Source organism: Sorex araneus, chromosome 2 (assembly GCF_027595985.1).
Source record: "Sorex araneus isolate mSorAra2 chromosome 2, mSorAra2.pri, whole genome shotgun sequence".
NCBI lineage: Eukaryota > Metazoa > Chordata > Mammalia > Eulipotyphla > Soricidae > Sorex > Sorex araneus.
In genome coordinates this window covers 136,569,921-136,596,594 of record NC_073303.1, presented here as the reverse complement: position 1 = coordinate 136,596,594, position 26,674 = coordinate 136,569,921, and the positions used below count along the sequence as shown (strand labels likewise).

Here is a 26,674-nt window from a genome sequence, read left to right as displayed (position 1 = left end):
ACTGTCCATTATACAGTTGTTTCAAGCATTTAGTGATTCAACACTACCTGTGTGATGGCCGTCCCTCTACAAATGTTCCCAGCTTTACCCCCAACCCCAACCTACCCCCTTAGGCATGTAACAAATTTACTTTATATTACTTATTCCAACAAAACTTTAAGAACTAGCAAATAGAATAATTAAGAGGAAATTAATGATTACTATATGATTCTGACTTGTGTAAATAAAAAGATTAAAACCGTTTAATATAGCACAATAAAATGACTATTCTCATTTATGTTTATGTTTTCAACTCTAGAATCTAAAGTATACTACATTAAATTTTATTTTATTTTTAATAATATTTTTAATATTTTATCTTATTTATTTATTTTTAATTAATGAGTCACCTGGGGGTACAGATACAAGTTTACATATTCTCATTCTTGTGTTTCAGTCATATATAGCTTGAGTATCTATCCCTCCACCAGTGTCCATCCTCAGCTGATGACCCCATCATCCCTCCCACCCAATCCCACCCCATCCCCTTCCCACCTCGCCTCTTTGGCAGGGCATTCCCCTCTGTTCCCTCTCTCCCTTTGGGTGCTGTGGTTAGTAATAGAGGTCTTGGGTGGTCAATGTGTTCGGTCTATAGTTAGGTCCAAGCATGCCTCTCCCATCCCACACGGGTCCTCCCACCACATCTTTGCTTGGTATTCCCTTCTCTATCTGAGCTGCCCTTTCCCCCCAGCATGTGAGGCTAGTCTCCAAGCCATGGAGTAAATCTGGTACTTATTTCTGTTATTCTTGGGTGTTAGTCCTCCATTCTGTTGTTTTATATTCTGCAGATGAGTGAAATTCTTCTATGTCTGTCTCTCATTTTCTGACTCATTTCACTTAGCATGATACTTTCCATGTTGATCCACTTGTATGCAAAGTTCATGACTTTGTCTTTTCTGACAGCTGCATAGTATTCCATTGTATAGATGTACCAAAGTTTCTTTAGCCAGTCATCGTATCTTGGGCATTCGGGTTTCTTCCAGATTTTGGCCATCGTAAACAGTGGTGTGATGAACATACATGTGCAGATGTCATTTCGACTATATATTCTTGCCTCTCTGGGATATATTCCCAGAAGTGGTATTGCTGGGTCAAATGGTAGCTCGATTTCTAAGTTTTTGAGGAGCGACCATATTGTTTTCCAGAAGGGTAGAACTAGTCGGCATTCCCACGAGCAGTGTAGGAGGGTCCCTTTCTCCCCACATCCACACCAACAGCAGTTGCTTCTGTTCTTTTGGATATGTGCCAGTCTCTGTGGTGTTAGGTGGTATCTCATAGTTATTTTGATCTGCATCTCCCTGTTGATTAGTGATTATGAGCATTTTTTCATGTACCTTTTGGCCATTTGTATTTTCTCCTTGAGAAAATTTCTGTTCATTTCTTCGCCCCATTTTCTGATGAGGCTGGATGTTTTCTTCTTGTAGAGTTCAACCAGTTCCTTATATACCCTTGATATCAACCCCTTATCAGATGGGTATTGGGTGAATATCCTTTCCCATTCTCTAGATTGCCTTTGTATTCGGGTCACTGTGTCTTTGCGGTGCAGAAGCTTCTTAGTTTAATATAGTCTCATTTGTTTATTTCTGTTTCTACTTGATTGCTTAGTTCCATGTCATCTTTGAAGATACCTTTGGCTTCAATATTGTGTAGGGTTTTTCCGACCTTGTCTTCAATGTACCTTACGGATTGTGGTCTGATGTTGAGGTCTTTAATCCATTTTGATCTGACTTTTGTGCATGGTGTCAGGTCGAGGTCTAAGCCTATTCTTTTGCATGGTTGACCAGTTATGACAGCACCATTTGTTAAAGAGGCTTTCCTTGCTCCACTTCACATTTCTTGCTCCCTTATCAAAGATTAGGTGTTCATGCAATTGGGCTGATGTGTAGGGATATTCCACCCTGTTAAATTGGTCTGTGGCTCTGCTTTTGTTTCAGTACCATGCTGTTTTAATTGTAACCACTTTGTACTAGAGTTTAAGGTTGGGGAGGGTGATGCCTCCCATCGTCTTTTTCCCAAGAATTTCTTTAGCTATTTGTGGGCGTTTGTTGTTCCATATGAATTTCAGGATTGCTTGGTCGATTTCTTTGAAGAATTTCATGGGTATCCTTATGGGGATCACAATGAATCTGTATAGTGCTTTAGGGAGTATTGCCATTTTGACAATGTTAAGTCTTCCTATCCATGAGCAGGGAATATTTTTCTATTTCCTCATGTCTTCTTTTACTTCATGGAGTAGGGTTCTGTAGTTTTCTTTGTAGTGATCCTTAACCTCTTTAGTTAGGCTGATTCTGAGGTACTTGATTTTCTGGGGCAAAATTGTGAATGGCATTGTTTTTTTTTATGTCATTTTCCTCTATCTCACTGTTCGCATATAGGAAGGCCATGGATATTTGGGTATTGATTTTATAGCCTGCAACTTTACTGTATAAGTCTATTGTTTCTAGGAGTTTCTTAATGGAGGTTTTAGGATTCCCTAGGTATAGAATCATGTCATCTGCGAATAGTGAGAGCTTGATTTCTTCCTTTCCTATCTTGATACCCTTAATGTTTTTTTCCTGCCTAATTGCTATCGCAAGTACTTCCAGTACTATGTTGAACTGAAGTGGTGAGAGTGGGCATCCTTGTCTCATCCCTGATCTTAGAGGAAAGGCCCTTAGTTTTTCTCCATTGAAGATAATGCTTGCCATGGGTTTGTGATATATGGCTTTGACTATCTTGAGGAAAGTTCCTCCAAAACCCATTTTGGTGAGAGTTTTCATAATAAATTGATGTTGGATCTTGTCAAATGCTTTCTCTGCATCTATTGAAATGATCATATGGTTTATATTCTTACTTTTGTTGATGTGATGGATTATGTTGATTGATTTGCGTATGTTAAACCATGCTTGCATCCCAGGGATGAATCTGACTAGGTCATGATGTATAATCTTTTTGATGAGTTGTTGGATTCTATTTGCTAGTATTTTGTTGAGGATCTTCGTGTCCGTGTTCATCAGGGATATTGGCCTGAAGTTTTCCTTGTTTGCAGTGTCTTTATTTGCTTTTGGTACTAGGGAGATATGTGCTTCATAGAAACTGTTTGGGAGAGTTCCTGTTTTTTCAATTTCCTGGAAAAGCTTGAGGAGAACTGGCAACAGGTCTTCTTTAAATGTTTGGAAGAATTCGCTGGTGAAGCCATCTGGCTTTTGTTTTTGGGGAGACTTTTGATTACTGTTTCAATTTCCTTGATATTAATTGGTCTGTTCAGGTATTCCAAGTCTTCTTGGTTCAGTCTTGGGAGATTTTAGGAATCCAGGAATTTATCCATTTCTTCTAGGTTCTCTTGTTTTTTGGCATACAGTCTTTCAAAGTAGTCTCTGATGATGTTTTGAATTTCATTAGTTTCTGTTGTGATGTCCCTCTTTTCATTTCTGATTCGATTTATCAGGGTTATCTCTCTCTCTCTCTTTTGTGAGTCTTGCTAGTGGTTTATCACTTATTTATTTTCTCGAAAAAACAGCTCTTTGTTTCATTGGTCTTTCGGATTGTTTTTTGGGTTTCCATGTCGTTAATTTCTGCTCTAAGTTTTATTATTTCTTTCCTTCACTCTGGTTTGGGTTCCTTCTATTGGTCCTTTTCTAAGATCTTGAGCTACGAAGTCAAGCCATCTACGTAGGCCCTTTCTTCCCTCCTGAGAAATGCTTGTAGGGCTATAAAATTTCCCCTTAACACAGCTTTAGCTGCGTCCCATAGGTTCTGGTAGCTTGTGTCTTCATTCTCATTTGTTTCTAGGTATCTTTTGATTTCTTCCTTGATTTCTTTCGTGACCCACTCATTGTTCAACAATGAGTTGTTTAACTTCCAGGTGTTTGATTTGGTTCTCCACGTCTGTGTGTGATTAACTTCTATCTTCAGCACATCATGGTCTGAAAAGATAGTTGATACAATTTCTATCTTCCCGATTCTACTGAGGTATGATTTGTGACCCAGAGTGTGGTCTATTTTGGAGAATGTTCTGTGTGCACTGGAAAAAAAAAGTGTAATGCCCTGTATAGGTCTATTAGTCCTCTCTCCTCCATTTCTTCCTTCAGAGCCTTTGTTTCCTTGTTGAGTTTTTCTCTTGTTGATCTATCCAGAGATGACAAGGTAGTGTTGAAGTTTCCAACTACTATCATGGTGCTAGTGATGTCCCCATTAAATTCTGCTAGGAGTTGTTTTAAGTATTTAGCTGGTTGCTCATTAGGTGCATATATGTTTAAGAGTGTGATTTCTTCCTGTTGTACATATCCCTTGATGAGTAGAAAATGACCTTTGCTGTCCCTTATAACCTTTTTCAGTCTGAAATATATGTTGTTGGCTACTAGTATGGCCATCCTAGCTTTTTTGAGGGAGTTGTTTGCTTGCAGGATTGTTTTCCATCCTTTGACTTTGAGTCTGTGTTTGCTCTGACTATTCAGGTGTGCTTCTTGTAGGCAGCAGAATGTTGGGTTCTGTTTCCAAATCCATTTTGCCACTCTGTGTCTTTTAATTGGTGCATTTAGGTCATTGACATTGAGAGAGATTATTGTCAGGGGATTTTGTCATCTTTCTGTAGGGTTTGTTGTTCTTGTAGGTTTTTTTCTTGTCTTACAGTAGCCCTTTTAGTCTTCTTTTAAGTTTAGTTTTGAGTGTATGAAGTTCCTGAGCTGTTTTTTATCCGTGAAGTAATGTATCATTCCTTCAAGTTTAAGTGAGAGCTTAGCCGGATAAAGTATTCTTGGTGAGACATTCATTTCATTGAGTTTTTTCACTATATCCCACCATTGTCTTCAGGCTTGGAGGATTTCTTCTGATAGGTCTGCTGTAAATCTGAGGGGGGCTCCTTTGTATGTGATTTCCTTCTTTGACCTTGCTGCTTGCAGTACTGTGTCTCTATCCATGGCATCCATCATTGTGACTATGATATGCCTTGGAGATTTTTTATTGGGGTCTCTTCTAGCTGGCACCCTTCTGGCTCCTTGGATCTGAATGCCTGCATTCTCTATCTCTGGGAATTTCTTAGCAATGATGTCTTTGACCGTGGTTTTTTTCACGGGGATTAGTTCCCTGTGTTTCTGTTACTCCAATGATTCTTATGTTGTTCCTCTTGAGGTCATCCCCTAGGACTCTAATTCATCCTAGAGCTATTTTGAGATCTTTTACCATTATTTTTGTTGCCTATATGCTTTCTGTGCTACTACAACTTCTAATGAAATGAATTATTACCTGGTTTTAATGTAGTAAGAAAATTTTTAATGTCTATTAATAACTAAATTATAATTCATGTAAAATTATAATAATAAAACTCAATTATTTAGCTTTTACCATATCTTAGTTAATTTATATTTGCTTCCATAGTTTATAAAGATTTATTAATAATATTCTTATTTCTTTTTAATTTTTGCTTGTAGACATCATAAAATTTGTTGGTGATTGTGCCCAGAACAATATAGCAAACACCCTTCAACTTTCTCCACGACTTCTGGAAACTACAAAAATAATCAAGGTTGAAAACTTGCCCCCTGGTATGGATGCCCAAACTTTAGAAGAATTATTTGAAAATCCTCAGAATGGAGGAGGAAGAGTTGCCTGCATTAAATGTTTTCCTGAAGAGAGTTCAGCTCTGATTGAATTCTTTGATAGAAAAGGTAAAAATTTTTAGGCTAATTTTGTAAACCTTACCTAGAATTAGCTAAACCATTTTAGTTGATCTTAACAGTGATCAGTTAAATTCCGTGTTTAACTTTTTTTTGTATCTGTCATTGGAAATCCAGCTAGCAACCTTGTTCATATGGATAATGATCCTTAATAAGTCTATGATGCAACTGTACAGATGCAATGTCAAGTTTTCATGAGATGAATTGGGGTTTTTATTATTATTTTTTATTGAGTCACCATGAGCTACACTAACAAACCTTTGATGTTTGAATTTCAGTCATACAATGATCGAACACGCATCCTTCCACCAGTGCACATTTTCCACCGCCAATGTCCCTAGTATCCCTCCACACCCCATTCCCATCCCACCCTTCCCCTGTCTCTCTGGCAGACAATTCCTTTCTTACTCTCTCTACTTACTTTTGGGCATCATGGTTTGCAATACAGATAATGAGAAGCCATCATGTTCGGTCCTTTATCTACTTTCAGCACACATCTCCCATCCCAAGCTGAACTGGTTTCTTAAATTTCAAAATGACTTTCTTTATGTACTAAGACACAAATGGGTAAAAGAATGTCAAGCTTTTGAAGAAGACTCATAAGTCTCTAGTTATGATGGACTTAAAAATATATAGTTCTTAGTGTCATTGAAATAATTTATTTAAAAAGATAATCTGTGTTTTAGCAGTAAACACTCTCATTCAACAAGATTAGGTAGAGAAATTCTTTGAACTATATTTGGTTCCTGAGAAGTAATATTACTTCCTCTTTCACCTATCATTGTCATCATTCAGAAAGAAATAGAGTGGTTTCATATGATACATGATGTCTACCCAATTATTCTTTGTAGTGACTCTGCAAATTATGTCCCATTTGAACTTGAAGGAAACATACCCAAGGATTTTGTAGAGAGTTGCCAGTACAAAGCGAGTAGTTAAGCTGACTTTGCACCTTAGAGAGTTTTCTAAGGTGCAAAGTGAATTTAAATATTTTACTGATGTTGGATTGAAGAAAATACTGTGGGTAGGGTGCTTGCCTTTCATATGATGACCCAGATTCCATGTCCAGTACCGCATATAGTCGCCCCAATCCCTGCCAAGAGTAATCCCTGAGCACTGATGCATGCAACATCCCCACAAAAAAATATTTTATTTAAAATGTGAGGTTAGAGATTGTACTGATGGTCAGAGCTGAAGACTCAGCAGTAGGAACTAGGAGAACAGACTATTCAGGAAAAGAAAATAATGTTACACCTTAAAATAATTTGGATCAGAAAGTGTGAGCCAGTACCATGCGGTATACTGCCCACTTAATGTAACTTATTATCTCGGTACATTAAAAAATCTACCTTCAAGTTTTTAAGTTGGAAAATGTGGGTAAAGGGAGATTTGAAATGGTACAAAAGACCTCTTGATCCTGGACAAGGGGGCAGAGAAGACTTTAACTTTGCTTTTTTAAGTCTTAAACATTCTGCACCAGGAGAGAGCAACATAAAATTCTCCAACCTATAAGTTAGCATCCCATCGTGTTGTGGGCATAGACAACTTCCAACATTCGGAGGGCCTGGGACAGCTCAGTTTATTCTTAAAGTGTCTAACCTCCAAGGATCAGTGACTAATGGGAAAGATTTAATAAGGGTTCCTTAGGGCCAGAGAACACATGTGAAGTGTAGAGACTCTCAGAGGTTCCCTCTGTCCTGCCTACTTGCATCATCTGACTGTTGAGCTCACCTCATCCCCTGTGCTCTCACTGCCTCTTCTCCACGGTCTAGTATACAGGAACGTCCAAAAAAATTTCTCATGGGAACTTCTGTGATTTTTTTAAAGATATTTTTATTTTAAAATTTGATTTTATAAAGTTGTTCACAATAATCTTTTACATTTAATATTCCAACACCAATCCCACCACCATTACACCACCCATATTTTGAATGTTTCCACTATGACCCCCAAACCCTGCTGCCAAAGTAGGACCTAAATAATTTATTTTGTATACCTTGTCCATTTTAAGAACAAGGAAACAGAGGTACAGAGAGGCCAAAATAACCTCATTCACTTACACTACATAGCTAGAAAATGACAGAGATGGGATTTAAGCTCTCGTAGACTGATCACATAAGCTAAACTCTTTTTTTTTCACATTTTTACTGAATCACTGTGAGATAGACCCTTACGAAGCTGTTCATGATTGAATTTTAATCATATAGTATTCCAACACACATTCCTCCACAAGTGTACATTTCCCAGCACCAGTATCCCCAGGTTATTTCCCATCACCCTTCACCCCTCCTGTCCTCCCCTCTCCTTTTGGACATTGTGGTTTGCAATATTGATACTGAAAGGTTATCGAGAATGTCCCTTTATTTTTAGAAAACCCTCAGATGCTGTCCAGCGTGATCATTCCCAGCTATTATTGACATAGCTAAACTCTTAATGTCTTCACTTCTTCCCAATCTACTACTGTTCACCAATCACATTACTTTTTCATTTAGAATATTTCAGCACTATGGCAGGTACTAATAATGAAGCTTACTGTAGACTAAGCCAAATAAAGACTAGCAACAGTCATTTTTACATAGACTTTTTGAGAAGTATAAATTAGATATTTTCATTAAACTTATTTTATTCAACTTCATAAAATTTGCTTAAATGTTTCAGGAAAAGAATCTTATGGAACACCTCCTGTAGATTTATGTACCATAGATTCTCATCAAATCCCCTTATATAACTACTTAAATTCCAAGGTGTAAATGAAATGATACCTACTACATTCCATCACACAGTGCATGTTAAACAGATGTTAGTGGTAACTAAGTCTACTGGTCCAGACTTGGAGCCTGGATGAGGCCAAGTTATACCAAAATCATGCAGCCAGAATCTTTGTATCTGGCCTAGACCTCTCTGGGAGTCACCCATAATATGGGTTCTTTTTTAATTTTTTTATTGAGTCACCATGTGAAAAGTTACAAAGTTTTCAGGTTTAAGTCTCAGTTATACAATGCTCGAATACCCATCCCTTCACCAGTGCACATATTCCACCACTACGAATCCCAGTATAGTTCCACCCCGCACCCCCACACCCCTAGCCCCCCCATCCTTAGAAAAAATTAAAATACCAGAAGGAATTGGGTAGCCCTAACATGATGAAAGTCAGAATTGATTAACTGAGAGTCTCTGAGGAACCATTTTTTTATGGACTGATGGACCATAAAAAAAGGGCTTTGGGATCAATAAAACACTGATTTGAAGTTTAATTCAGATATTTTCTGTCAACGAGATCCATTTCAATTAATCTAGATGTTCCCAGACTGTGTTTTATCATTTATAAAATGGATCATAGTAGTAATGTCTCATCATTAAGAGTTACTGTGAGCATTCAGTGAATTAAATACAGGTAAACCATTTAGAATACTGTGACTCATGGTAAGCTCATGCGATGATCATTATATTCTGCTTATTAGAGGCATCAATGCAATCTAAATTATGCATGAAGCAGAAAACTGTGATGGAACATGGCATGATTTCTAAGTAAGATTTATTTTGAGCAACAAAAAACACTTTACAGTGAAGCAAACGTTGTCCACAGATTTGTGAACAAATTCCTATTTTGCAACAGTGATTATCAGTTTCCAAAAGAAAAATAAAAGAAAATGTACTTAGAATTTCTGCATAGATTTATCTTGGCTGAAAAAGTATTAGTCTGCTAAATACTGACTATGTGTATAATGTTATCCATATTCATTATATTTGAATACTTTGAGGGTAGTGCTGCTTTTAAAGATGTTAAAATGTAAATCTCTTACAAACACACATGGGTTTTATACTCTAGGATAGGAAAGATTATGTTTTCTGTGGGAAACATAACACAACATAATTTCATTTTATTTCTTTCCTCAGTCTTAGACACCGTCTTGACCAAGAAATTTGACCTAGATAATGTGCAACTCTCTGTGTTCCCATACTACACCTCTCTGGGCACAGCCTTGTATGGAAAGGAGAAGCCTCTGATTAAACTTCCAGCACCATTCAGAGAATCACTGGACCATCTCTTATGGAAGTTCTTGCAGAAAAATAATTACCTTATTAGAGAGATAAATGATGAAATGGCCCATTGTCACTGTGAGCTAACTTGGTCCCAACTTAATGGGGAAGTTACCATAAGACCTGCAGCCACTTTGGTCAATCAGGGAAGGAAGAAAATCAAAACCTGGCAACAAGATGCTTCCATAGCATTCTCAGACCTCAGGTCTAGATACAAGATCGCCTCATTCAAGGTGGCCCCAATCATGTGGGACACCATAAAGAACAGTGTAAAACATGATTGTCTTTCAATTGAGTTTGATTCACTTATGGAGCTTGTCATCTTGGTGGGGAGATCAGAGGATATAGAAGACATTGAGTCACATGTCAAAGAATTAATACAAAGCACCACTGAACAAATCAAAAGAGCAGAGCAAAATCTGGAAGAAAAACTGACCATTTCTCTAGGGAAGTATTCTCTGTTGCATGAAAGTAGAACATTGGAGGTTATCTGCACCAAATTTCCAGAGATAAAGACCATTTATGATGATTCCACTCAGCACATGTACTTCCAAGGACCCCAGGCAGATGTTCAGAAAGTCAAGTGTGAAATCCAGGAGAAGGTGTCTAGTATGACTCAGAAAAACATTCAAGTTCCCCCTGAGATTTTCCAGTTTTTGCAACAAGTAAATTGTATAGAGTTTTCCAGGTCTCTTTTTATAGCACAGAAAATTCTTGCATTTTATGAGCTACGGTCTACATCTGTTCTCTTAACCAGTTGTTCTTCTGTAGCACTAGTTGAAGCTGAAAAGCAAATGATGAGTACCTTAAATTATAAGTGCATTGAGGTTGAAGACAGGAAAGTTTTTCATAACAAGAAATGGAAAGAACTCATCAGCAATTTGCAGGATTACAATTCCTCCTCCTCAAAATGTGTAATAATTCATGACATAACTCCAGAAACTGCCGCCAAGGTCATCATAGCAGGCTGTGTGGGAGAAGTAAATCAAGTTCACAAATCACTGCTGGACTTCCTGGAAACACAAACAATAATCAAGAAATTGTTTGAAGTCAAGCCTTCCTTAGTTTTTTATTATTTAAAATCAGAAAAGAAATTATTTTGGCAACAGTTAAACATGAAAAATGTGCAGGTACAATTTAATTCGGAAAGTTTCCCAAAGAGTATTTTATTGACTGGCCCCAAGAGCCAAGTTGAGGAGGGAATGAAGCTTCTCAAGCGTGTCCGGGACTCAGTCTGTGTTAGAAGCATCCAGATTGACAAGCCGGGAACCAGACAATTCTTCCAGGAAAAAGCTCGGTTTTATAAAAGTGAGGTGAAAAGGCTATTTGGTTGTTTTGTTGAACTTCAGAAGAATAAAGAAAGGGAGGACGGCGGCAGTGACGGCCAGAAGTGGTACCTCAGGACAGATGTGGCCCCTGGGGTCTTGCTGGTGGTGCAGCAGGGCATCCTGACCCAGTTTCCAGTGGAAGTGGTGGTCAATGTGGCCAACGAGGACCTGAAACACGTCAAGGGCCTCGCGGCTGCTCTCTCCAAAGCCGCGGGCCCTGAGCTCCAACGAGACTGCGACCGGATAGTGAAGAGCCAGGGCAAGATCCTCCCGGGATGTGCCACCATCTCCAAAGCTGGAAACCTCCCGTATGGCCACGTGATCCACGCAGTCGGGCCCAGGTGGGAGAAGGACAAGGCCCAGGACTGTGCGTATACGTTAAGGAGAGCTGTGCAAAAAAGCCTGCGTTTGGCCGAAGACCACAAGTACCGCTCCATCGCCATCCCTGCTATTCGTCCTGGAGCCCTGGGCTTTCCCTTACCACAGAGTATGGAGGCCGTTATTTGGGCCATCATGGAATATTTCCATTTTCACTCAGAGCAACACAGCCTGAAGGAAATTTATCTTATAGATGCAGCTGAGAAAACCGTTGAAGCCTTTGCTGAAACTGTGGAAACTGAGATTCAAATGTTCTCACACTTACTTCGCCAACCGTCCACTTTTCAGAAAATAAATTACTCAGTGCCCACCTGGAAATCGACCTCTTTGGAGGGAACAACGAGTAAATGGCCTCCAACTGAACCCAAGCCTGCCTTTAACGCCCTTGGTCATTCCAGCGAACAAAAAGCAGTATCCTTCAATTTGGGTGATGCTCTGTTAGACACTCTGCCTGGTCCTGCTTCCCAGCCTCATGTTAGAGATGCTGTACCAGCAGACTTGAGGAAGGATCATGGAAACAGACAAATTCTGTGGGCCCCAGGAGGCTTGAAGGTCCTGATGGTTAAAGGAGATATACAGAGTGCAAATGTGAGTTTCCCCAGCACTGAACACCCAGCAGGGTGCTGCAACCCCAAACTCCACTGATAAACGGCTTATTTATAATTTTCTTTGGAAAATTGGTACCTCACTAGGGTGTTTACTAAGATAGGTCAATTATCCACAGTAACTGAAAGTGGGTACTGGTATGTAATTTACTATATAATCACATACACAGGATATCTCATATACATGTTCACATACAGCTATTTGTTCAGAGCCTTTGCTCACTTTAATTCTCTTATTAGTTTAAGATAATTACTGTGGTTACAGGTCCCCTATTGATACATGCTTTGAATTAATTTCTTCCATCTGAAGGATAATGCCCTTTTTTTGTTCAGTCGAAACTATTTCAGATGCTTTTTTCTTTAACTTAAATTTTTAATTTTAAAATTAAATAAAAGATTTTAAATTAGAGTTCTGCTTTCAGTAAGCTTGAAGATAGTAAAATAATAGTAACTCACTTGGCTTACCTCCCATATTCAGATACTATACTAAGGGCTTTCATCTTTGTTTTTCCTTTTGATACCATGTGGTGGATCCTTTGTTTATTAATTTTATCATTTACACTTGAGGAAATAAGACTTAGAGTGGTTAAGTAAATTATGTACACCTTTAAGTCACAAGTGACTAAACCTGTATTTGGACTTTTTCAGACTTTTAACCACTGCATTTTTTAAATCCTTTTTTTTTTTTTACTTTTTAATTGAATCACTGTGAGATAGACCATTACAAAGATGTTCATGATTGGATTTCAGTCATACAGTATTCCTACACCCAGCCCTCCACCAGTGTACATTTCCCAGCACCACTGTCCCCGTTTTCCCTCCCATCACCCACCACCCCCAACCCCTGCCTGCCTCTATGGCAGGTGCTTTTCTTCTCTCTCTCTCTCTCTCTCTCTCTCTCTCTCATTTTGGGCATTGTGATTTGCAATATTGATACTGAAAGATTATCAAGAATATACCTTACCTACTTTTAACCCTGAGATCTTGTCCAGCATGATCATTCCCAGCTATTATTGTCATACCTGTCTCTTCTCTATCTTACCTACCCTCAGACCCACACACACTTGTGGTTAGTTCCAACTACTGACCAGTCCTCCTAACCCCTGTTTTCCCTGGCATGGATGTTATCCCACAAATGAATGCAGTTATTTTATATCACTCCCTCTCCTCCTGACTCATTTCATTCAGCATGATACTCTCCATGTCCATCTATTTATAGGCAAATTTTATGACTTCATTTTTCCTGACAGCTGCATAGTATTGCATTGTGTAGATGTCAACTGCATTGTTTTAAAAGCTTTTTTAAAATTTTCTTTTATTAGTGAATCACCGTGAGGTACAGACTTACAAACTTTTGTGTTTACATTTCAGTTATATAATGGTCAAGTATCCATCCCTCCACCAGTGCCCATTTTCCACCACAAATGGTCCCAGCATTCCTTCCACCATCCCCACCCTGTTTCCCCTCCCCCATCTCACCTCTCTGGCAGAGCATTCCCTTTTGCTCACTCTCTCCTTTGGGGTGTTGTGGTTTGCAATAGAGGTATTAAGTGGCCATCATGTTCAGTCTATAGTCTGCTTTCAAGGTGCGTCTCCCATTCCGAGCGGATCCTCCTAGCACCATTTACTTGGTGATCTCTTCTCTAACTGAACTGCCTTTTCCCGCAGTGTGTGAGGCCAGCTTCTAAGCTATGGGGTAATCCTCCCAGTACTTATCTTTAATAATTTTGTGTGTTAGTTTCCCATTCTGTTACTTTATATTCCACAAATGAGTGCAATTTTTCTATGCCAGTCCCTCTCTTTCTGACTCATTAAAATCATTTTTGTCTGAAAAAATATAAGCAGTACCTATTTTTTACCAAGAGTTTGAAATTGGAACTTCTGTTCCTCATTCTCCTTGGACCCTGAACTGAGAGACATAGCTTCCTTTCCTTTTATTCCATCTATGTGTGATTTCTGATGACATAGCACCTGTTCCTCAGTTCCTCTTGATAACTCAATCAGAGCAGCTGTGGGTTGGTTTTGTGTGTGTGTGCAGGTGGGTGGCAGGTTTCCGGGAAGGAGCAGGGCAAGGGGTGGGGGGAACAGCAGGGTTCAGAGACAACTTTTGACTCAGTGCTCAGGGGTCACTCCTGGCAGTGCTTGTGGGACCACATGTGGTGCTGGGCATCAAACCAGAGTGAGCAGTGTACAAGTGTGCCAGCCTTAACCTCTGTCCTATCTCTCCATCCCATATGTGCTTTGAAATATCACTTTTACTCTTTCTTTTACTCTTTTCTTACTCTTTTTCCTTGTCTTTTTAAATTCTATTATTAGAATTTATTGCTCACATTAGTATTCTGCTGTGAAAAGCTTTCAGAGCTCCTCACTATGTGGGGCTGTTCCACTGCCGTGCCCGAGTTTCAGATCCCCAATCCCAGAGAGACCCAGTTTGACACACGATAATGCAAAAGCAAAGAAACTTTATTGCTAGCCTGAGCCAGCGCCAGCTCGAGCTAGGGTCCAAGTCTCATCCAACACAGTGGAGTCTTTCTTGACAAGGACTCCGATTCCAAATCACAAGCAGTTTATATAGAGTTCAGAGTTAATAAGCATTTTATATACTTGTCTATTTTTAGCATTGCCCTATTACAATGTTGATCAGCAATTAGGCAATGATTGGTAACAATTTGTAAGGAGAGTGCAGTGACACTTCATGACTGGCCAGACCCAACTGCCCAATTCCTTATCTGGCAAGTTACTCAACCAGGAGTTTTACCAGCAACTGCAAGTCCTGCTTTGGGGAAACAGAAACTGAGGCCTAGCTGAGACTTAATGTTAGCTGCATCTTGTCATGGCATCAGTTTTGCCCTACATTAGTAGTCAGCCCACTTGCATGCTATTTAGCTTGACTGGCACCATTTTGCAGCAAAAGCTTTCTAAAGACCAAAGTAATCTGCTTAGAGTTTACAAATTACTGTGCTGATCTCATTTTGTCCCTTTTCCAAATGACTTGCCTATCTCTCTCAGTTTTCACCTGGCATGGTCTACACAAGAAATTGAAAGCAATTCCTATGTACAGAATCACCATCACAAACTTAAATATTACTTTTATATTCTCTATTATTCTGGAAATATTATTATCTTTAATAATAAAATTTTGCTTAGAAATGCTATTTCAGGATCTGAAAACTAAACCACCCTACTTTTCTTTCCTTATTCGTAATCCTTGACGAACATTTTTTGTTAATGTTTGAAAACACATTGTTGTTTTTTTCTTTAAGACTGATGTTGTTGTCAATTCCATTTCCTCGGATCTTGAACTTAATCAAGGGCCTCTTTCTCGTGCCCTCTTGAAAAGTGCCGGGCCAGAGCTTCAGAAGGAATTGAATAGAGCTGGAAAAACCATGACTGTGAATGTCGGCACAGTTCTTCAAACATGTGGCTGTAATCTGCCTTGCCGTTATGTGCTTCATGTGGTGGCTGCAAGTTGGAGAAATGATAATTCACACAAGGTGGGTGATTTGCCAGTTTCCCAAAATTGGGTTAGCCCTTGGACTCTCCTGTACAGTGTAGATTAGATCTCATCTGTTATTTCTTCTATAAACATATTACTTTCTTAGTAGATTTTACCTTTATGGCCATTTCTTGCAGCTCTAGCTTACTTCTTTTGGAGACTAATTAAAAATATATATGTATAAAGGTGTGATTTTGCTTTTTCAGATCATGGAAGGTATAATCAGAAAATGTTTGGAAGTCACTGAGAGCCTGTCCTTAAACTCAATCACATTTCCAGCAATAGGAACAGGAAATTTGGGCTTTCCTAAAAAAGTTTTTGCTGAGTTAATCCTGTCAGAAGTGGTCAAATTTAGTAGCAAGAATCAAACAACAACTTTACAAGAGGTTCATCTTCTGCTACAACCAAGTGATCATGAAAATATTCAGGTACAAGTGAACCCAATTCTGGTTATTTTTTATAATTAAGCCCTATTTTTTGAAATGTTTTATTGTCTAACACATTATTTCTCTTATGTATTTCCCATTTATAAAAATTAATAATTAATATATATCAGTGTAGGATGTGGAAGTTTCAAGTAAATTTTTATTTAGATGTAGAAAAAAATTTTGCTTCTTATTAAGGACATTTCAAATATATGCAAAAGTTTATATTATAACATTATGAACTCACTTTACAAACTTTCACTCATCTTCACAATTCAATTTCCAACTAATGTGTTTTATCTCAATTTATTTTCCCTATATTATTTTTATAATATTATATATATGGGCTGGAGCAATAGCACAGCGGGTAGGGTGTTTGCCTTGCATGCGGCCGACCCAGGTTTGATTCCTCCATCTCTCTCAGAGAGCCCGGCAAGCTACCAAGAGTATCTCACCTGCATGGCAAAGCCTGGCAAGCTACCCATGGTGTATTCGATATGCCAAAAAACAGTAACAAGTCTCACAATGGAGACGGACGTTACTGGTGCCTGCTCAAGCAAATCAATAAGCAACAGGATGACAGTGACAGTGACAGTGATAATATAATATATATAGAAAAACAGTACATTCATTCTACACATAAGCATTTCAGTGATTCATTTTTTTTAAAAATTTATTGGATCACCATGACCATGAGAACAGTTACAAAGCTTACAGGTTTAAGTCTCAGTCATACAATGATCAAATACCCATCCCTTCACCAGTTCACATGTTCCACCACCAAGAACCCCAGTATACCCCCTCTGACCCCCAAACCTGCCTATATGGCAGATGATTTTCGCTTTACTCTCCCTTTACTTTGATTACCTTCAATGTTTCAACAGAAAACCCACTACTATTATTTGGAATTTATCACCAACAAGCAGATCTGCCAAAAAGGCATCATTTGATAATTTGCTTTCTATTGCTGATAATGAAGAGCCTATGATTTTGGATTTCTGGTATTTTAGTAATTAAGTCCAGAGTGATTTCTGTCAGAAGCCGCTGGATTTTGAAATTGGTTTGTGTGCCTCTGGGATCATCGCCATTCAGGAGCGGACGAGCCGTTTATGGGTGGCCGCTCAGGGTCTCATCTGGGTGGGGATCAGCGCCAGTACCTCCCCCCATTCCGAGATTTCCCATGCTCCCCATCACTGCAAGCTCGTACCTCTATCCAATGGGCTCTGAAAGACGGCAGTCGCCATGCCGCCGCCACCAAAAGGAAAGGCTGAGGGACAAAAACCTTTCCCCTCCCGGGGCAGCATGGGGCCGTGGCTTAGTTCACAGTCTAGAGGCATTTCTGCAAGAAGTCACTGGGTTCCAAAATTGGTTTGTGTGCCTCTGGAGCCCTCTCTATACTCTTGGGCATTATATTTTGCTTGAATATTCAACACCACCATTCAAGCCTGCCTTCTAGGGCCAGATGCTCGATCATCTATTTTCCATTGTTCACTTTGTATGTCAAGAAAGGTCACACAGCTTCGTAAGCGGCCATGCAGTTAGGAGAAATTGTCCTGGTCCCCACATACCGGAGCCATGACTTTAGAAGCTCCTGGTCGCTGGGATTCCATCTGTAGAAGGTGGGGAAACTGCACCTCCTCCATCCGGGGCACCCCAGTGATATCGGCTCGGTTTGGGGCCCAGAGCATTCTCCAGCATTTCAGTGCCCATCGGTCAGGATTCTTCACTGCTGAGTGTGGCCTCAGTGATTTATTTTAGATTAAAGGATTCTTTTTAAAAAGCAATATAACAACAGTATTTCATATGTAAAATGGAAAATAATTTTTTATTTTTAATTATGAAGTCAATGTTTGTCTTATAATGTTTTTTGTATTTAAAGAGTTTTATTTGAATCATAATCTAATAAAGTTCATATACATCATATGGTTTACATATTTCTTAATGTTATTTTTATGTTAGATTGGGATTAAAAGGGTTGCATTCTATACAAGTAATTTTGTATTGGGCACCATACCTTAGTATTGCTCAGTCCTGACTCTGCACTCAGGGATCACCCCTTTTGGTGCTCATGGGCCTTATGGGATGCCAGGGATGAACCCAGGTTGGCCTCATGCAAGACAAGCGCCCTATCCTATCCACTCTACTTTCCCTCCAGCCCCTCATACAAACAATTAAAACAGGATTTATTTATTTTTATTTATTTTTTGAGCCACCATGAAATAAAGATTTACAAAGCTGATCATGGTCAAGTGTCAGTCATACGGTGTTCCAACACCCATCCCTTCACCGGTGTACATTTCCCACCACCAATGTCCCCAGTTTCCTTCCTGCCATCCTCATCCATAGTCTGTCTCTATGGCAGACACTTTGCTTCTTTCTGTCTCTGTCTCTGTCTTTGTTTCTGTCTCTGTCTGTCTCTCCCCTCCTTCATTTGGGGCATTATGGTTTGCAATTCAAGTACTGACATGTTATCATGTTTGTTCCTTTACCTGTTTTTTTGTAAGCAATTCTCATCCAGAGTGATCATTTCCAACTCTCTTTGTCATGGTAGTCTCATCTCTGTCCCAACTGCCTTCTCCCCCAGCATTTGAGGTGGGCTTCCTACCATGAACCAATCCGCCTGGCCCTTGTTTCTACCACCCTTGGGCATTGGTTTCATATTATATTTTTTATATTCCACAAATAAGTCCAATCATTCTATGCCTGTCCTTCTCCTTCTGACTCATTTTAATCACCATAATATTCTCCATGTTCATCCATTTATAGCAAAATTTTATGACTTCATTTTTCCTAAGAGCTGCATAGTGTTTCATTGTGTAGATGTACCATAGTTTCTTTAACCAGTCATCTGTTCTCATGCACTCGGAGTTTTTCCTGATTCTGGCTATTGTGAATAGTGCTTCAATGAACACTTCTGCTGTGTTAACACAGAATTTAATTATACCAGTGTGGTCCTGTAACTGGGTCATAGTGGTGTATTTAAATTCTATGTTAAATGAAGAATTACAAGATCTGGTGGATATACACAACAAAGTGGCCACAGTGAACTCATACTCATACATGGGAGTAGGAGTGCTGAGACCAGAATATCAGAATCACCATGGTCACTGAGGACTCACCAGCCTGCTCACAGTTGCTGGAGAGCAGCTATCAGGGAGTCACAAAACTAATCATTAAGGCAAAACAAAAACACTAATTAAAATGCCATTCTTCCTTTGATCCCAGTTCTCATAGTCTAGAATAGAAGGTGACATCAAATGTTTGGAAAATCAATGATAAGAAAATAAACAGAGTAAAACCAGCAATGTTAGAGATACCAATGGATCATTGGGCTATTAAAACTTTTGTTTATTTAGCAATTTTTCTTAATCTAAACATCACCTGAAATTCATTATTTTTAAAATTGTGTTTATTAAGGTGACATTAGTTAACAATGCCTATTTGTTTTAGAGGTACAGTGTTACCACACCACTCAACACCAGAATGGCAATAGTCCTCCACAAATGTCCATTGTCCCTATGCCATTCACTCCCCACACTCTGTATAACTTCTGTTTTGTCATCAGACTCTGAGCATTTATTATTTTATGGCATTTTTAATTCCCTTGCTTGTTTCTTTATGTAACATACATGAATATAGTTATCTGCTTTTGTCTTTTTCCTTCTGATTTTGCTTTACATGATACCCTCTGGGTTCATCCAAAGTTTAGGAAAAAATCAACTTCTTTCTTTTTTTCAGTAGCTCAGTAATATTCCATTATGTGTGTATATCATGTTTTTTTTATATCTCATCATGCATCATTGGGAGTTGTGTTATTTACAGATTTTATTTATTGTCAATAATGCTGTAATGAATTTAGGTGTCTGCATACCTTTTCAAATTTGTGTTTTAGTGTTTTTGGAATAGATACCTAACAGTGGATTCTCTGGGTAATATTGTAACTTTGTTTTTAATTTTTTGAGACATCCCCACATTGTTTTCCATAGAGACTGAACCAGTTTACATCCCACCAACAGTGTTACTTTTTATCTCCCTCCATGCCTAAACTCATTATTTCTATCTTTTTGATACATGCTTTTCTCATTTGATGAGGTGATACCTCATTTTGACCTTCAAGAACCCAGGAAAGGACATGCCAGTTTAAAGCACTTACCTTATGAGTGCAAAGCCATGATTTTAAACCTGGTTCTGCCACATATGTGGAGACGACTTAGATAACCCCATTGTCTAGGATTCCCTGAAAGCATACTTACCTTCTTTAGAAACTAACATAACCTGCATTCTAAGCAGGCACAGCACCAACCAAGAAAAACATGTGACCCATTTAGTTGACGCACTCACTAAAGTAATTCCTGGTACTCTAGGACTTCATTGTACAAGATGATGTGGTTCAGTACCGAGTGCATTACGCATACTTGTCCAGCTGTAAATTATAAGTACTTAGCTAATTTTTTGGATTTGTAAGGAGGGGGGATGTTTGGGACACAACTGGCTCTACTCAGGGTTTGCTCCTGACCCAGAGCTCAGAGATAACTCTTGGAAGTCTTGGATGACTCTACAGGTTGCTGGGGAAAGAACATGGTCAGCACATGTAATGCAAATGCTTGACCACTGTACTTAGCCTCAGAAGCTAGTTTTTTTAACTAGCTAGTTTTAAAAATGCAAATCATTCACTAATATTTAAGAATCAAATATTTCATACAAATCCCTAAAAACCCACTATGACCTAGGAATTCAAATGTTCTGGCACTTCCAACAAAGATCAGTGCCTAAACGGTTGGCTGCGAGTGAGTGGCAGGTGGACCCCTGACCTTGGAGGACAGTGGGCCTGAGCTTCATGCTCAGTCTCTCTGGATCCTCCTTCCATTTTCCATTAGTCTTTTTGCCAAGATGTTGCTTCCTTCTAACAAAGATCTCTGTTGCTTGTTTACAAAGAGAAAGAAAGTGATAACTTTGGAACCTTGATATCAGGCAAAAAAAAAAAAACAAGTTGAATTCATAAACTCTTTAATCTGAGGAAACCAGAATAGCCCTTTGTTCCAAAAGCTCTACTGGAGCCAGAGGACAGTGGGCAGGGCATTTGCCTTGCACACGGCTCACTGGCGTTCTATCCTCCGCGCCCCATATGGTCACTGGAACCTGTCAGGAGTAACTCCTGAGGGCAGGGCCAGTAGTAAGCCCTGAACATGGCAAGGTGTGGCCCCAAAAAGAAAAACAAAAGTACACTGCTCTCCACATGTTCCTTTCCTGATACAAACAAGCACTTCAATAGTAAAGTGTTTGGGTCTTTGTGACAGTCTGTCTCTTCACACTGTATCTTTTCAGCTGACAGATTAAGCTTTAGTGATTAAGAAGGTGATACATACTGTCGTCTAGACTTTCAACAATACAAAGTGCGTAACCTTTTAATTGTATTTCTTTCAGTCTTAGTTTTGCATGTGTGCTTTTAAAAATAGGATTATAGAGTACTTTCCTATTTTATTAACTATTCTTTGAAAATGCATTTTTGTGACTGCTAAATATTCTAACATAAGAATGTATGTGTCTAATTAAAGTTTGTTTAATCATAAACTTTGTTTAATCTGTCTTATATTTGAAAACTTTTATTTTCTCTATTATAAATACCACTACAATAATATTCTAGCAATTATATCTCATTTACATCTATGATAATTTCCATTGGATATATTTGCAGAAACAAAATTCTGTCTTATTTTTCTAACTTTGAAAATCTCTAATGAAAATAAAACATGATTTAGGATTGTTCTCTCACAATGTGCTTGTATGCAGAATCAAAAACCCTGATGAAGCAAATTATTATCTCTTGAAGATTCTGGTGGTCTAAATAATCTTTCTATTTCCAGGCATTTTCAGACGTATTTGCCCAAAAGGCTACTGGAAATTTCCCCAGTGACAAAATTTTCCAGGCTGCAGATGCACAAGGTTAAGTAAAGCTTATTAATTGTTTTAGATACTAAATATTCAGTGACAGAAGAGGGAGGAGAATGATAATGAGACTTGTGTGTGTGTGTGTCTGTGTGTGTGTGTCTCTGTGTGTGTGAAGGCTTTGTTTTTAATATTGCTTTTGTTTTCCTCCCACTTTTATTATGGCATCAAAATTTCCAATACTGTTAATTATAGTTTTATACATATAACATTCCAACACTACACCACCAGCTGAGTGCCCCCTTCCCTTCACAGGAATCCCCACCCCCTGACTCCCAAAGAAAGTTCATTCTGTAGACCAACTCTCTAGTTATATTTTCTTTGACTATTTTTTTGCTCCTTTCACTATGTTTCTTTATATGATTCCTCCATATCTGTCCCTCTCCTTCTGACTGACCAATCAGAATGAGAGCCTCTACTTCCACCTACATAGTGGCAAATTGCATGTTTTATTTTTTCTTTATTTTTTCCTTGTTTAATGCTCTACATTTGCTTTATATACTAATTGGTTTTTGTCTTATTTAGTTTATTTTGGGGGAGCACACTTAGTTGTACTCAATGCTTACTCCTGGCAGGGCTAAGGGGACCATATGGAGTGCTGGAGATTGAATTTGGGTTGACTGCATGCAAGTCAAGTGCCCTAGCCACTCTACTATCTATCCAGCTTATTTCATGTTTTCTTATATCTGAGAAATATTCCATCATGTGGTGTATGTATATATATATATATGTGCATACATATATATACTCATTTCAGAGGGGCGGGGAAAAACATATACATACTCATTTCATATTGATCAATTTCTAATGATTTCCTGTCAACTTCACTCTTTACTATATACTTAAGCCCATGCAGTACATTAAAAAATTTTTTTTGGTTTTGGGCCTCATCCAGCTGTGATCAGGACTTACTCTTGGCTCTTTGCTCAGGGATCATTCTTTGTTAAGCTTGAGGGACTACTATATAGGGTTCTGGGGATTGGATCTGGGACAGCCGAGTCAGGACAAACATCTTTACATACTGTACTTATTCCCTGGCCCCATGATTTTATATTTTTAAGTTAATATGTCAGTTTCATAATTCATATTTCTCTGTAGCTACTTATTAAGTATTCAAATATTTACTTTGACCTCAGAAGAGGCTTTAAAGTCTTTGATGATTCCAACCTTCTGGGTCATTTTGCGATTAGCCACTGTTTATCTTCACGTCTGAGAATTGATCCCATTTTCCTGGTTCTTTAATGACAATTTTGTATTATGGGTCAAGTGGTATATGGACCAAATGGTATATTTTGAAACCTGGACACTGTTATCATTTGGAAAAGGTTGATTCTTTTTTAGTTTAACACAGAGTTAACCAGTTAAGTTTATGGTAAAAATGCTGCCTCATCTTCTGTATGGGATACACTTCCAGGTTTATTTCATTCCCAAGATTTTCTGACTGGAAAATATCTGCTGTAGAGGCAGACTGGGGGTTGGGGTGGAAGGAGGAAAACTGGGGACATTGGTGGTAGGAAATTTACATTGGTGAAGGGACATGTGTTGGAACATTGTATGACTGAAACCCACTCATAAACAACTTTGTAACTGTGATTTAGTAAAAGAAATTTAAATAAAATTTAAAAAAGAATTAATAATCGGTCTAAAATGCAGAAAACAAGAGCTATCATAGGATACAGGAGATCAATAGAAAGGAAAAGGTTTCACCATACTTCAGTATCATGCTATTCACTATAGTATTTCTTACATGAAAAATGTAAAATGTAAGATGTAGTATACAGTTAAAATGTATCTAGTCTTTACTTAGGGGTTAAATTAATATCTTTGTTAAGTCCTCACAGTTAATTGAGCATGAGAGGTAGTTACAGCTTATTATTTCTCACATACATCTCTAACAAAGAGAGAGAGAGAGAGAGAGAAAGGGAGAGAATGAAAAAATAAAAGTTTAAAATATTTTTTCTGATTGGGTCTCCCCTATATGCTCAGTCCTGGAGTGAACTAATGATTTGTTTCAGTTCTCACACGTAATAGGTGAGCACCGTGTCCAGTATCACAGCTCAGGGATTCTCTCTTGACTAGAACTGCTAATAATTTTGTATATAAAACTGTCCTTTGAAAAAATGAGAAAGATAAGATACCAAAAAATAAGAGCGAATACACACACACACACACACACACAGAAGTATAGTTTTAGACTACAGTTGTCCTTTGCCCTGACATGCTACAGAAATACAATATGTCTCCCAGAGTTTGAAACTCACCACATAGCCACAGTGAGCTCCTGCAATTGTAATTGTAAACTTGGTCAAGCCTGGAATGAAAAATGGAAAACAATATGGGAAATAGTGAGGATTTCTTGTCATGCTTTTAAAGCTCCTCAGGTCCTTTGCTCATTCCTCTGGCCACTGATACTGGAATTCTCAGAGAAATTTGCTACCTGTGCCCCCTCTGATATTATGCAGATATGCCACCCTGGATCAAAGTCAAGAGAAATAGGAGTGAAATTCAAGCAGAGCAGCATGGGAAACTCTGTCCTGTACAGCTAGATGTTTTTACCTTTGACTCATGTCTCCAGTCTGCCTTCCCTTGTATGTGTCTCATGTCAGTGGATTTTTATATTTGTCATGTTTTCCGTTGTAATCAGTGGAGAGATGGGTTCCTGAAGAGCTCCAGCATTCCACAGTCACATGAGCTCCAATTTATACTTTTCCCCCAAAACAGAGCCTCCCTAAGTCAAGGTTGGGGCCAGGATAAAGGTGATAAACAGAAGACACGTCAGAATCCCACCTGAGACTCAGGTCGCTCTTGGTGTTGTCAATTTGATTATTGATTCCATTTGTTTCCTTTCCAGGTTTCTGTGGGATGGCCTCTAGCCCTAATAAAGGAGCACATCAAATGAAGATTGGTCCCATTATTTTTCAGGTGGCCACTGGAGATATCACCAAGGAAGAGGCCGATGTGATTGTAAATTCAACATCAGACACATTTAATCTCAAAGCAGGTGCTTTGCTTCTAGGAGTTTGACTGGTGCAATAGTCAACATAAATCTTCAAAAGGGATACCTTAGCCAAATTTATCCTAAAGTGGTTTCTACAGCTTTAGTTTATTACATATTAATTAGTGGCTTGAATAATTTTAGCATGGTTTCTAATCATTTTTTCTCATGTTTATTTTATTGATTTTCATATTCTCATATCGATTTTTATATTGATTTTATTAATGTTCCTCTATTATTACAAGTATACATATGTTAGGGTTTCTAAAGACTAAATGGGTTTCTAATGACTAAATGGCTGTCTGTACTTTAAACACACGTACGCTGGCATCGGAAGCATCCATCAAGGACCTGATGGTGTAAGCGCGGAAGATCATTGGTCTGACCAAAATGAGAAAGGATCGATCACATCACACCATTTTTGACACTGGAGGAGAACTGCTTCTCGAAACATGCAACAACAGAGGCATTGGTGGCATCGGTGTCCTTGGCAACACAAACTTGGCCATGAGTATTAATTCATTCGAATGCCTAACAACCCAAATTGGACAACTATGCTTGAATACATGTGGCTCACTGCCAGGTGTTTCTATCTACATTTTCTATGCATCAGCATCAGCATCCAACTACGATGAAGAAGGAATTGAGAAGTTCGACATGGAGCTGGAGAAGTTCTATAAAGAAGACCATACCCTCTACAAAATCATTGTCGGTGATTTTAATGCCAAGATAGTGCCATGAAGGTCACCCAAAGAACTTTACGTTGGGACCCATGGCCTAGAATGGAATGAACAGGGTGAGAGACTGTCTGAGTTCATCATGTCAACCAAGACCATCCATAGTAACTCACAGTTCCAGAAGGCCAAATCTAAACGTTAGACATGGGAGTCTCCGGTGGGCAGTTCCACAATAAAATTGACTTCATCATATTCAATCGAAGGTTTTGCCTGACCAATGTCTCTGTTGCCCCCAAATTTCCAAAATTCCAAAACACCATCTCCTTCGTGCAAAATTCTACTTCACAGAGCAGGGAGAAAGGTCTGCAGAGTTTAAGTTTAAGAAGAGGACTCCCAGCATGACCACCAACTGGGAGCTCTTTGGCACTATTGCGACAAAGTAGGAAGATGCCATCGTTGACAACATCGATAAGGAATATGATCGACTGGTTCAACACCTCCATGACTATGCGAAGATTTCTGAGAGTGGGAAAGCCACAGACAGATGCCTGTCTTCGGAAACTCTCAAGCTCATTCACCCATGTGGTTTGGTACGAGCCTCAGGCAGCCACAAGCTAATGTCCAAGCTCGCAAAGCTGTGCAGAGAGAAGCAATAAAGGAAGACCTCAAAGAGAGAAGAGCAGCAGTTTTGGCCAATGCAGCAGAAGCCGGGAAAAGTATTTGCAACGCTCGCTAGTCTTTCACCAACTGCAAGACCAACATGACTACCCTCCGACGCTCTGATGGATCTGTCACATCTTCCAGATGGGCAATGAAGAGGATTATTCATGACTTCTACTCAGATCTCTTTGACAGCAACTTCCACCTGCCCACATACCAAATTCCACAGCATGGATATGTCATTCCTAAAGTCCTCCCTTCCAAAATCAGACATACCATTTCATCAGTAAAGATGCATACAGCACCCAGTCCAGACAAAGTCAGACCTGAACACCTGAAGAATCTACCGCAAGTACTCGTCAATACACTGGCTCAGCTCTTCACGCGCTATCTATCCTTATGCAAGATTCCATCCCAATTGAAAACCAGC

At 38.9% G+C, this 26,674-nt stretch overlaps 1 protein-coding gene across 2 annotated transcripts in view; it reads left to right on the top strand.

Moving 5' to 3' along the window:
• Positions 1 to 26,674, top strand: part of LOC101556968 (protein mono-ADP-ribosyltransferase PARP14) — a 119,631-nt gene that overhangs the window by 53,658 nt on the left and 39,299 nt on the right. The window contains exons 5-11 of one of the 2 annotated variants that reach the window (XM_055129361.1): positions 5,448 to 5,684; positions 9,591 to 11,688; positions 11,881 to 12,028; positions 15,309 to 15,539; positions 15,748 to 15,969; positions 21,831 to 21,909; positions 24,764 to 24,913. In XM_055129361.1, coding sequence (XP_054985336.1) covers positions 5,448 to 5,684; positions 9,591 to 11,688; positions 11,881 to 12,028; positions 15,309 to 15,539; positions 15,748 to 15,969; positions 21,831 to 21,909; positions 24,764 to 24,913 — 3,165 coding nt within the window. Of the gene's footprint in view, positions 1 to 5,447; positions 5,685 to 9,590; positions 11,692 to 11,880; positions 12,029 to 15,308; positions 15,540 to 15,747; positions 15,970 to 21,830; positions 21,910 to 24,763; positions 24,914 to 26,674 lie in introns of both variants that reach the window. The other variant, XM_012932315.2, reaches the window with a different exon arrangement.